Raw genomic sequence first — 14,285 nt, 5'->3', positions numbered from 1 at the left:
TCTAGATCCACCCATGTTGTTGCAAATGGCAAGATTTCATTCTTTTTTATGGCTGGAAAATATTCCATTGTATGTATATACCACATCTTCATTATCCATTCATCTATTTATCGACACCGTAGTTTAGCTATTGTGAATAATGTTGCTATAAACATAGAGATGTAAATATCCTTTGGAATTAGTTTTTGTGTTTTGGAGGTAAATACCCAGTAGTGCAATTACTGGATTGTAGGGTAGTTCTATTTTTAATTTTTTGAGGAACTTCTGTACTGTTTCCCACAATGGCTGTGCCAGTTTGCACTCCCATCAACAGTACACAACACTTGTTTCTTGTGTTTTCGATTTTAGCCATTCTGACAGGTATGAGGTGATATTTCATGGTATTTTGATTTGCATTTCCCTGATAATGAGTGATGTGGAGCATCATTTCATGTGTCTGTTGGCCATCTGGATGTCTTCTTTGGAGAAATGTCTGTTCGTGCCTTCTGACCATTTTTGAACTGGATTTTTTTTGGGGGTACTAAGTTATATCAATTTTTTATATGTTTTGGATATTAACCCTTTATTGGATAGCTCATTTGCAAGTATCTTCTCCCATTCGGTAGGTTGCCTTTTAGTTTTGTTGTTTCCTTCATTGTGCAGAAGCTTTTTATTTTGATGTAGTCCCAACAGCTTATTTGTATTTTCACTTTCTTGAATAATCATAAATTAGCTTTTGATAAAATCTTGCTTTTATACAAACCTATGGACACAGTCAACTTAAATTTAAGTTAGTTGGTTTTGAAAGAAATTTTCTCTAAATTTCAATAATGGCATTCCATATAAAATGTATTTTATTGTGTTAACGCATATTCAAATTATCAGGTAAGTATTTCTTATAGAATGTGATCTGTACAAAAAAGAATAAAGCCCAAGTGATAACGTGACAGTTACTTTTGGTTCTGTCATTTTATTCAGGTCATCAAGGAGGATCCATCAGATTCAGTGGGAAGCTGAGGGTCAAGGGCCACCACTGTCAGGCTGCGTTCTTTCTTATTTCACCCAAGAAGTCATACGTCTGCTCTGAAATGTCGAAAGGTTCGTGGACTCCATCTGGTGACAGCAGAGCTTGGAGGCCACCCTCATTTTCTTGGTTTTGCTTAAGGAAGTCAGCAATAACTTTCCACCGGGCAGCCTCTGTCTCCTCTTCTGCCCACCTGAATGGGGGCAGGAGTGTGGAGTGCAGAAGAGGGATCACACAGTCATGGTAGACGAGGAGAAACGTGGCCTTCAGGAACTCTTTGTCTCTCTGGGAAAACACCACCACCACAGATAAATGTGAAACGATCCATATCGTTACTTTTTAAGTGTTAAATACTATGAACTCCGTCAACTAAAATCCATCTAAGGGGTGGGGTGGAGGGTGCCATTAGTGTGTGGCAAGGAACAGGCTCTGAACCAGCTGCTCAGTCAGGAAGCAGCGCTCTCTGAAGGAGAAGCAAACAAGAGTCACTATGGGGGAGAGATGAGCTGTCCCCCCTCGGAGCCTGGGAAAGACATGGGACCAGCGTGTCTCCTAAGCTCCCCTGAGGGTGTCTCACACATTCCATCGAGGACACTGGGGTGCTGAAATCTAATTCTGGTGACAAGAGTGTGGTTCTAGGTAAACATAACTAAAACACAATGTGAAGTCAGCTGTAGTCCCTTAATTAGATTATAGCATATCAGAGACAATGTCAAGTCGATGTAAGATAAGGGTGGCATGAAATCCAGAGAAAGGAGACCCCAGGAGTAAGAATGTATAGACTCTTTACAGAAAGCAAGAGTGCTGTAGTATGGACACGATCAGTCAACCCCTGACACTGACAGGCTGGGGCAGGACTCTCAGGGAGCACGGCAGTCTGAAGGAGAGATATCTATACACAGCAGATCCACACATAGATGCGGCCCCTCCAAACAACCATGTGTGTGGGGGGCCATTTCTACAGGCCTGAGGCCCAGCACCTTGTCCACTGCTGTCCTAGAAAAGCATTAAACCTTCCAGTTTTGGCAAAGGTCAAGTGAGATGGTACGGTCAAGTGAGATGGTACGGTCAAATGGAAGTGCAAATAAGGATACAACTCAATTTAACAATAAATAGTGTGTGCATCTGTGTGTATAAAACCACATATATTATGTATAATACACAGTTTATGCTTCTTAAAAATTTTTAGGAGTTTTAGTTTGCTCTTTTTATTGTTCCTTGTAGATAATTAACACTTTAGACCTGAAGTCCAAAAACCATGGACCCTCTACCTGTTTTTGTAACAAAGTTTTAGAGAAACACAGCCTGGCTCAGAGTTTACACACAGTCTGCAGCTGCCTCCGTGCTGCACCGGCAGAGGTGAGTGTATTGCACCAGAGACCATACAGCCTGCAAACTCCAAATATTTACTGTGTGACTCTTTATAGAAAAAGTTGGTCAACCCTGGATCAGAGCAGTGAAGCCATTACTCACTGGTTAACACAAGCTCTGTTGGTAATCACCAAGCTTCTATAGTGATGTAAGCATGAGCCATACATTTTTTCAGTGTATTACACTGGTTAGGCCAATTTCCCTTTTCCTTCTCCTTACATGATATGGAGTTTGAGAGCTATAGGAATTTTTTTAAAGTAAGAGAAAGAGAATAGCCAACTGGAGACTTTGTTTAGAAACTTCTCCTCAAATAACACTCAGTGATCTGAAACAATTGTTTTGATCAAGTGTTTCTTTTCACATTGGGAATTGCTTACCCGTACTCTTCTTGGAACATGTCTCTGCAACCATGATGACACAGATTAACTGGCTAAGAGGGATTATGACTATGGTTACTTTGGCTAAGACAGAGGTATTATTAGCATGCGTAAGCAAACAGTGAGCACTGCAAATATTCAGTTCAGTGTGGAAAATCACATTACCTTCTCTGATCTTTTTAATGTGCTTTCTTTCTCAGCCCATGAACTCTAAAAAGCAAATCAATACGTTATATTAATCCCAGTATTCACAAGTCTATGCCACACTTCTGCAACTTCATGGTAATAAAATGTATGGACAGGGTTAAAAACACTCTACACAGGACCCTACACGTGTAAGAAGTGAATCTGTAGGCACCTGCTGTTAACGACCAGAACCAGACCCACTGGGCAGTGAAAGCTACCGTGGAACCATCATTATTCTTCCAAGTTAGAACTAATTTAAGAACAGTATCAGTGAAACATCAACATATCTATGAAAATGCAGAAACATAGTGCCTGAACAGTAATACAGTACTAAGGTTTTAAGGTCAGACAATAATGAAAATAGAGAACTTTGTCAAATACCATATTTCTCTGCAATTCTGTCTACAGTGATGATGACAGGGATCGGGGGAGAGAAAATGAAGTACAGTTTTGCAAACATCCCAATCTGCCCACAAAGCTTCACACAAGCTTCTTTAAAAAAATTAAAAGTAAAACAAAAACAAAAACCCAGCATTCAATTAATCCCACAGAAATATGAATTGAAGACTTTCTCAGCTCCAGTTCTGGGCAAACTGTGAGCAAGGGGGGAATGTATCCATTACTCCAGGCCTCTGTTTTGTGCCTGCCTGCAGGAATTTTCCTTTTGGTGCCTAATGTCACAGATCCCATGAAAGCATCAGTCCTTGTCTCAGTACGGAGGTCCCGGGGTGAAGATGACATATGGCACCAAGAACAAGAGTCTCCCTGAAATGAAGGAGACATTTCCTTCCAAGAGATCACAGGCTGTACCCCTAATGAGCCACGTCTTGGGATGGTCCCATTTACCATGATCTGTTACCATGAATGGTCAGTTATTACCATGGAAGAGCTACCTTATGAGACTGGGGTCCACCAACCTATTGACCTGTGCACCTGTGGGTCCTGGAGAGTTTGAAGAGGACCCTTAGAGAGCCAGCATGCTTTACTAAACAGGCAGGTACTATTATTATTATTATTATTATTAAAATACCACCAACAAACTAAACTTAGCTAAGTTGACACTAGGAGGCTCACATACTTCATGATGTAAACTTTAAAAAAGGTATCTGGCTTCACATGACCATCACTTAGCAACTTTAGACTTAACATCTGGTAAAATGTGCCTATTGTCTATTGTGTCAAGGTCCCACTTCATTTTTCACTGAGCTACCAGCAAGCAGTAAGGTGTTTCACTTATAGTAACTCAGTGGTGAAAAGCAAACATGCGTGTGTTGGGGGGTAGGCAGGGGGAGTCACTACTCTACACCAAGACCTACTTCTTCCTTCCTTCTGGAGCAAACAGAAGACTCCATCTCCCAGTTCTCTGGAAGTTAAGTGGGGCCATGTGACAGGTCAATGAAATGTGAGCAGAAATGGCCTATGCTCCCTCAGGGCAAAGGCAGTGGAAAGTCCAAGGACAATCCTCTCTTTTTTTTCCTACATGTGCAACTGGCAACAGAGGAAGCCACTTGTTCTAGATGATGCTAGAGGAAGTGGAACCTCCACCAGCCTGCATGCTTGCATGACTATGGAGAAGGGTCCTCTACCGATTCATGCTGGAAAGTTACCATGAGTGACAAATGAGAAATCAACCGGTATTAGCTACCACCTCTCAGGCCGGCTTATCCTAAGTAACAAGTATGCCGTGAAGACAGGGCTCAAGAGTATAGGAATAAAACACTCTTTTTAAATTTTTATTATTTACTGTAAAGATAATTAACTATGGAAAAGTGATATACAGATAAACAAAATAACTCACGACCCAGAGGTCATCAGTATTACCTTCCTAGAGTATATTCTTACAGATAGTTTTATAGACAGATATATAAATGTAAATATATATTTAAATACACTTACTACAACTCAAATGTGGTTTTTTTGCCCTCACTTGAATAATGTCTGTGCACAACTTTACCTATATGCCTTTTCTTGAGCGTTTGGGGGATCTGGCCGCACCCAGAGCTGACCTGCAGTGCACTTGTCCGGGCTATCTGCTCATCAGGAAATGCGACTTTAGATGAGATTAGTGCTAAAGCTCCAGGTTCTAAGAGTGTTTCACACATGGAGAAAAATGCCAGCACCTACAGAGTGCCATAGCCACAGTGTGCTCCTGCAAAATACTTGTTGAATGAATCAATGGACCTGTGTTCTGTATAATGAATAGATATTATAATACTAATGACTTTATAGAGGAAAAAAGAGAAATTCTGCATTGCCTAATGCTAGTGTCAAATGAACTTGTCTGAAATTATGGACAGTCATATGCCATTAAGTCTTTTTGCAGAACACTTCATTGTTACTGTTGACATGCCAAACCTAGCCAAACCAACACATGTAATCATCTTGAAAGTCTAGTAAAAGTCTTTGTTGGTGATTGCTTCTATTTCTCTGCCAGGCCCACAGGATTTCTATCTTTATTGACAGGAATTACCTCCTAGCACAGCTCACCTCCCTCCTGCACAGGTACTTTTCTGCCCATGTATCAGAGGCTTTCTGAAAGTAGAACAGACTACCCATCGCCTTCCATACACCCTCTTCATGGGCAATGTGAGACTCCAATCCACTTTGCCCACCGGCCAACGGCACTCTACAGGCCAAACTGGATCCTTTGCTTTTCTTAAGAGCAAACAGAATACTCTCTATTCCTTCCTGCTCCAAAACTTTGGCTCATTGCTGATCCTTCTACCTGTGATGTCTTCTCTCCCATCTCAGCATGTCAAAATCCGACTTGGCCCCAGATTGTTATTAGGTCTACCTCACCAAGAAGTTCTTATGAAATAGATTCCTGATCCTCATTTGCTGCCCTTTCTAAATCTTCAAGGACCTGAATTATACATCCCTGATGGCACTTATCATGGAATCGGAGAACTATCTTGCAGGCATAATGGACTCCTACTATTTGTTGACTCTGATATATTAAGTTCAAAATATGGCTGAAATTAGAGATCTCATAGGGTTGAAACAAATACCCAGTTGCTATTTCATATAGCAGACAGTATATGTTGAATCAAAATAAAAAATGATACACGTGCCTTGATTCTTCACTGAAAGGTCAGTCGATTTATCTAAAAAACCATTTTGGATTTTTGCTCTTAGGACACAATCAGTGGCCATCTTAAGTCACGGAATAAACAAGAGTCAACCATCAGGTTTCCATCATGATGTGTGCTACCCACCCTAAGTGCGTCCATCATGTCGGGCTGCTCCAAGAGCTTGGGGAAAGTAGCCAACACAGGGTTACTAATTAAATCTGAAATACAAAAGAACAAAAAGGATTTTATATAAACTTCATCCAATGTATTTGACTGCAACAGACATAAAAACATTCATTCAGATGAAAATTATTGTGCCACATGATTTGTCGATAACACATTCTACAGAGCCTGACCTCTAGGAGGGCTCAAAGCTGTCTGCTCAACTTCCATCCACCCCTTCATTCAAATCCCAGGGAGTTCTGGAATGAGTCTTGTACCAAGTATATAGAGCTTTTAGGGTGAAAGCAAAGTAGCTCTGAGCAGAATAAAACTAGAAAAATTTTGTTCTTCTTTCTTTGCTGTTTTCCAACCTCTCTTTCCTCATACTGTGGTATGATAAAGGAACTAGTTAGAGAACTTATACAACTTATACAACTCAACACCAAAAAGTCAAATAATCCAATTAAAAAATGGGCAGAAGACCCCAAAGATACAGATGGAGTGAAAAGAAGGGCCGTCTGTACCCCAATGTTTATAGCAGCAATGGCCACGGTCACCAAACTGTGGAAAGAACCAAGATGCCCTTCAACAGATGAATGGATAAGGAAGATGTGGTCCATATATACTATGGAGTATTATGCCTCCATCAGAAAGGATGAATACCCAACTTTTGTAGCAACATGGACAGGACTGGAAGAGATTATGCTGAGTGAAATAAGTCAAGCAGAGAGAGTCAATTATCATATGGTTTCACTTATTTGTGGAGCATAACAAATAGCATGGAGGACAAGGGGAGATGGAGAGGAGAAGGGAGTTGAGGTAAATTGGAAGGGGAGGTGAACCATGAGAGACTATGGACTCTGAAAAACAATCTGAGGGGTTTGAAGTGGCGGGGGGGCGGTGGGAGGTAGGGGTACCAGGTGGTGGGTATTATAGAGGGCACGGCTTGCATGGAGCACTGGGTGTGGTGCAAAAACAATGAATACTGTTACACTGAAAAGAAATTTTTAAAAATGGGCAGAAGACATAAACAGACATTTCTCCAAAGATGACATACAGATGGACAGCAGACACATGAAAAGATGCTCAATATCACTAATCATCAAGGACATGAAAATCAAAAATCCACCCAGGAGAGGGGCACCTGGGTGGCTCAGTCAGTTAAGTGTCCAACTCTTGATTTCAGCTCAGATCATGATCTCAGAATCGCAAGATCGAGCCCTGCATCAGGAACCATGCTGAGTGTAGAGTCTGTGTCAGAATTTTTCTCTCCCTCCCCCTTTGTCCCTTTCCCACCCACTTGCACTCTTTCTCTCTCTCTCTAAAAAAACAACAACAAACCACAATGAGATATCACCTCATACCTGTCGCAATGGCTAAAATAAAAAACACAAGAAACAAGAAGTACTAGTAAGGATGTGGAGAAAATAGAACCCCCATGCACTATTGGTGGGAATGCAAATTGGGGCAGATACTGGGGGAAACAACGTAGGGGTTCTTCAAAAAGTTAAAAATGGAATTTTCATATGATCCAGCAATTCCACTAGTTGGTATTTACCCAAAGAATCTGAAAACACTAATATGAAAAGGTATATGTGCCCCCATGTTTACTGCAGCATTATTCACAATACCCAAATTATGGAAGCAGCCCAGTATCCACAGACGGATGAATGGATAAACAAGAGATACACACACAGACATACACACATGCAAACACAAATACACAGGAATATTAGTCAGCCATAAAAAAGAACGAAATCTTGCCATCTGCAACAACATGGGTGGATCTAGAAGGTATAATGCTAAGCAAAGTAAGTCATATAATTTCACTCACATGTGGAAGTTAAGAAACAAAACAAATGAACAAAGAAAAAAAGAGACAAACTAAGAAACAGACTCTTAACTACAGAGAACAGATGGTTACCAGATAGAAGATGGATGGGGGGCGGGGGGAATGGGTGAAATAGAAGAAGGGATTGAAGAGTACACTTAAGCACTGAGTAAGGTATAAAATTGTTGAATTGCTATATGGTACACCTGAAACCAATATAACGCTGTATATTAACTATACAGAAATTAAAAAAAAAAAAAGAGAAAGATGGAACCAGTTAGGTTCCCCTAACTGGCACCAGTTAGGCACCCCTGCTCTCAGAAGTTTGAGCAGGAACCAGTAAGTGCTGAGGGACAGGAGATGCGGGACAGACTACTCAGGCCTGACTCCGGTTCACCAGAGCTCAGGGAAGGAACACAAAACTGGTATTTGGGGTCAATGGATGGTAGTGGATGAAAATGAAAGGAATCAGGAGTTGAGGATTTGAGCCATAGGCCTAAATACCATGTAGGAGAATACTGATATTCCACAAGAAATAATGGCACATGAAAGTCCTGTGCAAAGAAGCAGAGCAGGAAGGACACTCCTGAAATGGCATGGGCAATACAGTCTATGGTCTTGTGTCCCCAGCAGAGAAAAATGCTTCCTCTAGGTCTTACATTCCTCCAGGTTTATTCTGATGGTCAGATTCAAATGATGACAACAGTTCTGAGTAACCTCCTCCCAACAGAAAAGCTAATAAGCCTTATCCTAAGAAGCCATATCATTCATGAAATTTTTCTAGAGTCATTGATATAAATTCAAAAGCAAGAGATGATGAAAAAGCTTAAAGTGTCTTTCCCTTGGAGTTATAATTATTCCTTGAGAAATGGTGGTACTTCCCTGATGTAGGGTTCCATTTCTATCTCCCTATCGGGTGCTAAGTTCCTGGGAAAGGGCTCCTGTCTAACCATGAACTCTACTTGTCCACAAGTGCTAGGGTTCTTGGTTTTACTCACTCTGCTCCAGCCACGCTAGCTTGTTTTCAACTGTGATGCCTCCAGTTTACTTGGGTTGTCTTGCCTCGGGTGTTCAAGATACATTGGCCCCTCTGCCAGACACGTTCTTCCCACAGACCTCTAACTCCTCTCTCGGGCCTTATCTTAATTATTAATTGCCTAGATACTTCTGTGAGGTCTTCCTAGGGTATGCTCCTGTTGGCTTTCTTCCTTTAGAACACTTATTTTTAGAAGGTTGGAAAGGATTATTCATATAATTTTGTGTTTGAAGTCTGTCACTACACCAGAGTAGGGATGCCCGTGCCTGTCACATCCATCACTGGGCCTAATACAATGCCTGGCGTATAGGAGGCATGTGATACACATCTGCTTACTGATTCACTGAATTCAAAGACTATTCATTAAAATTAAACTTTTTATTTTAGAGGCAATTTTTGGAAAAGATTTTAGTTATTTATTCCAAGGGAGGGGGAGGCAGGAGCAGAGGGAGAGGGACAAGCAGACTCTGTGCTAAGCATGGAGCCCAACACGGGGCTCAGTCCCAGGACCATGAGATCATGACCTGAGCCAAAACCAAAAGTTGGATGCTAACCAACTGAGTCACCCAGGCACTCCTAGAGGTAATTACTATAACACATATATATCTTTTTTCAAGTTCAATCATGTGTGACAACTCATTGATTTTTAAAATTATTTTTTAACAGTTTACTGGAAAAAGTTTCAAGCTCACAAATAAGTTGCAAGAATAAAAACAGAACACCTGAATATCTCTTGCCTTTATTCAATTTTTCTTAATCTGTTGATATTTAAACTTCATGCATAACAACCAGTTATTTTGGATGATTTTGGTCTCTTCCCAAAAAGATGATGTACATCTCAAACATGTGGTAAAAACAGGTTGTTCAAGCCATTGAGGAGAAAGAGAATTATTTCTGAGTTTTAAGATCTCGAATTTCCAGAATTTGTAATGAGAAAATATGTATATTGTAAAGAACTGAATATATACTGAGCTCACACCGGATATACACAGGAGCACAATGGAGTATGATGCTGTGCATCTGAGGTATTTGATTAACACTGATGCTAACCTAAATATTTTATTCCACATGTCACCTTCAGAAGCAGAAGATAAAGGATGGCATAGGTTACACGTACTCAAAGCACGATGCATTATTGTACACAAGGAAATTGCAAAGACCCTTACCAGCACTTTGCATGGTCATCCTGTCTTTCAGGAGTACATCTCCAAGAATTTGGCGATAAAATATAAACAAATGAATGGAACACATACTTCCAATTAATGTTTCTGGCAGTAAACTGTTAAAGAAAAAGAACATGTACTCATTAAACAACCCCCTACAATCCAACTTATAGTGTTTCTGGAAATAAATACTTACTGCTTTAATGAACAGTTACAAGTTTTGCTTCATTACGGAAAAAAATGTTAAACAATTTTAAAGAAAATTTCCAGTATGAGTTGCCTACAGAAAACTTCAGAAAACTAGTATTTCTTTTTTTTTAACTAGTATTTTTATGTGTACACCTTCAAGTCTGAACTCTGTTTTGCCATTCTTGTGTTTCCATTTTAGCATATGCACCCATGTTAAATGTTAGATAAAAAAGAAAAGCCATCAATTACGTGCTTGGAGAAGAAAGGGACTAGTCAGCTGCAAGTTTTGACAAAGCTATGTGCCCACCCCTTCCAACATGATGAATGAACAGGAAACAGGAATTCAGACTATTCATTGTGCTGAGTGGAATTTGGGAGGGTGAGGCAGACCTGGACTGAATTCTGTCTTTGCTTCTTCATTGCTCTTGTGGCTTTGGGTTAATTAATTATTGTCTTTGTGTTTTGGTTTCCTCATTTGTAGAAGGCAGACAGTAATACCTGCTGTAATGTTTGCTCCATAGTAAGGGCTCAAAAACCAAAGAAAATGTCAATATATTTTTTAAAGTTTTTATTTATTTATTTATTTGACAGAGATCACAAGTAGGCAGAGAGGCAGGCAGAGTGAGAGGGAGAGGGAAGCAGGCTTCCTGCTGAGCCGAAAGCCCGATGCGGGACTTGATCCCAGGACCCTGAGATCATGACCTGAACCAAAGGCAGCGGCCCAACCCACTGAGCCACCCAGGCGCCCCAGAAAATGTCAATATTGATGGTAAGTTGATACCAGTTTAAAATAGATTGTTGTAACTTAAAGATGGTATATGTATTCCCCATGATAACCACAAAGAAAAAAAATCTATAGAATATACACAAAAGAAATGAAAAAGGAATTAAAATGTGTCACTACAAAAAATTTATCAAACACAAAGGAAGGCATTAAGGGAAGAAGTGAGGTACAGCCCACCAGAAGTCCCCCAGAAGATGTACAAAAAACAAATAACAAAATAACAATACCAAGTTGTTCCCTATCAGTGATTACTTTATACATAAATGAATTAAACTCCCTAATCGAAAGACACAGATCGGCAGAATGAACAGAAAAACAGGATCTAACTATATTTTATCTACAAGAAGTTCACTTTAGATCTATGGACACTCATAGGTTGAAAATGAAAGGATAGACAAAGACACTCCATGCAAATAAGAGAGCAGGGGTGGTTATAATAATATCAGACAAAACAGACTTATAAGTTAAAAAAAACTTTTAAAAGAGATGAAGGATATTATATGATGATAAAAGGGTTGGTGCACCAAAAAGATATAAAAATTATAACAATTGCAGCAAATATTAGAGATCCTAAATATATGAAGCAGACATCAACAATCATAGTAGGGGACTCTATTATACCACTTTAAATAAAGAACCACCAAACAAAAGATCAATAAGGAAATAGAAGACAACACTGTAGACCAACTGTAACTAAGACATACACAGAACAGTTTGCTCAGTAACAGCACAATACACATTTTTCTCAAGTGTACATGGAACATTCTCCAGGACAGGCTACATGATACCAGTCTTAATGTTAGGCTGTTAGGCTACATATTTTAGCTTACATATTTTAGCTTACAACACCAGTCTTAATAATTTAAAAGACTGAACTCATACAAAAGTATCTTTTCTGATCCCAATGGAATGAAATTAGAAATCAATAGCTGAAGGAAAACTAGAAAATTCACAAATATGTGGAGATTAAACATCATACTCTCAAGCAATCAATGGCACAAAGAGGAACTCACAAGGAAAATTAAAAAAATATCTTGAGACAAATAAAATGAAAACATAACATACCAAAACTTATGGGATGAAGTGAAAGCAGTGCTAAGAGGAAAGTTTATAGCTATAAGTGCTTACATTCTTCTTTATTAAGAAAGATCTCAAATCAACCACCTAACTTTAAACCTTAAGGAAGTAGGACAGAAAAAAACAAGTGAAGCCTAAATGTAGCAAAAGGAAAGCAACAATAAAGTTTAGAGCACTCTGGAAAACAGCATGGAGGTTCCTCAAAATGTTGAAAATAGAACTGCTCTATGACCCAGCAATTGCACTACTGGGAATTTACCCTAAAGATACAAACGTAGTGATCCAAAGGGGCACGTGCACCCGAATGTTTATAGCAGCAATGTCCACAATAGCCAAACTATGGAAAGAACCTAGATGTCCATCAACAGATGAATGGATCAAGAAGATGTGGTATATATACACAATGGAATACTATGCAGCCATCAAAAGAAACGAAATCTTGCCATTTGCGACAACATGGATGGAACTAGAGCGTATCATGCTTAGCGAAATAAGTCAAGCGGAGAAAGACAACTATCATATGATCTCCCTGATATGAGGGAGTGGTGATGCAACATGGGGGCTTAAGTGGGTAGGAGAAGAATCCATGAAACAAGATGGGATAGGGAGGGAGACAAACCATAAGTGACTCCTTATCTCACGAAACAAACTGTGGGTTGCTGGGGGGAGGGGGGTTGGGAGAAGGGGGGTAGGGTTATGGACATTGGGGAGGGTATGTGCTTTTGGGTAAATTGGAAGGGGAGATGAACCATGAGAGACTATGGACTCTGAAAAACAATCTGAGGGGTTTGAAGTGGCGGGGGGGGGTGGGAGGTTGGGGTACCAGGTAGTGGGTATTATAGAGGGCACAGCTTGCATGGAGCACTGGGTGTGGTGAAAAAATAATGAATACTGTTTTTCTGAAAATAAATAAATTGGAAAAAAAAGTTTAGAGCAGAGATGAACAAAACAAAGAGAATATCAGTGAAAACAAGAGTTGGCTCTTTGCAAAGATCAACAAAATTGACACCTTTAGCTAGAGGACTAAGAAAAAAAGAGAGAAGATTCAAGTTATAAAATCAGAAATGAAGAGATGTTACTACTGATTTTCCAAAAATAAAAAAGGATTGTAAGATAGTACTAAGAGCAACTGTATATCCACAAGTTGGATAATCTAGATGAAATGGACAAATTCCTGGAAACACAAAACCTACCAACGCTGAATCAGGAATAAATAGAAAATCTGAGTGAATTTATAACTAGTAAGGAGATTGAATCAATAATCAAAGACCTCCAAGTGAAAAAAACCCCATGACCAGATGGCTTCACTGGTTTATACACACCATGAACAAGTGGAATCTATTCCCGGAAAGCAAGGACAGTTCAACATTAAAAAATCAAATCAGTGTGATACATGACATTAACAGAATGAAGGAAAAAACCCACACAATCTTCTCAACTGATACTGAAAAAGAATTTTACAAAATTCAATACCTTTTCATAATAAAAACACTCACAAAGATCTTAGGAATAGAAGAAAACTACCTCCACATAATTAAGGCCATATATGAAAATCCCACAGCACATCATATTCAATGGTGAAAAGCCATTAGCTTTTTCTTTAAGATCAGAAATAACACAAGGATGCCTGCTTTCACTACTTTTATTCAACATAGTACTAGAAGTCCTAGCCAGAGTCCCAGGCAAAAAAAGGAACAAAAGGCATCCAAATTAGAAAGGAAGAAGTAAACTTATCTCTGTTCACAGACAACATGGTCTTATATATGGAAAACTCTAAAGATTAAAAAAAAAACCTGTCAAATAAACAAATTCAGCAAAGCTGAAGGACAAAGAATTAGCATACAAAAATTAGTCATGTTTCTATACACTAAAAAGAAATTACAACCAGTTCCATACACAACAGCATCAAAAAGAAGAAAATATTTTTTATAAAATAGAGCCAAAATTTCAATATTATTTCAGAAATAATAACCTGAAAACATGACAAGTGAGTGTTTAAAAATCCTGACACATGACGCATGCTAAATGCCTCCTG

At 39.3% G+C, this 14,285-nt stretch overlaps 1 protein-coding gene across 2 annotated transcripts in view; it reads right to left on the bottom strand.

Annotated features, from left to right (window-relative positions):
* Positions 1–817: 817 nt before the first annotated feature.
* The window catches only part of NPHP1 (nephrocystin 1), a 58,189-nt gene continuing 44,721 nt past the window's right edge, over positions 818–14,285 (bottom strand). For both annotated transcript variants that reach the window (XM_044261642.1, XM_044261643.1), the window contains exons 17-20: positions 10,204–10,316; positions 6,153–6,226; positions 2,917–2,961; positions 818–1,288 (exon numbers count right to left, since the gene is read on the bottom strand). In XM_044261642.1, the coding sequence (XP_044117577.1) occupies positions 1,016–1,288; positions 2,917–2,961; positions 6,153–6,226; positions 10,204–10,316 (505 nt within the window). In that variant the 3' untranslated portion in view covers positions 818–1,015. The remainder of the gene's footprint in view (positions 1,289–2,916; positions 2,962–6,152; positions 6,227–10,203; positions 10,317–14,285) is intronic.

The sequence above is a fragment of the Neovison vison genome, chromosome 8, assembly GCF_020171115.1.
Source record: "Neovison vison isolate M4711 chromosome 8, ASM_NN_V1, whole genome shotgun sequence".
NCBI classification, from domain to species: domain Eukaryota; kingdom Metazoa; phylum Chordata; class Mammalia; order Carnivora; family Mustelidae; genus Neogale; species Neogale vison.
This window is presented reverse-complemented; position numbering and strand designations above follow the sequence as displayed.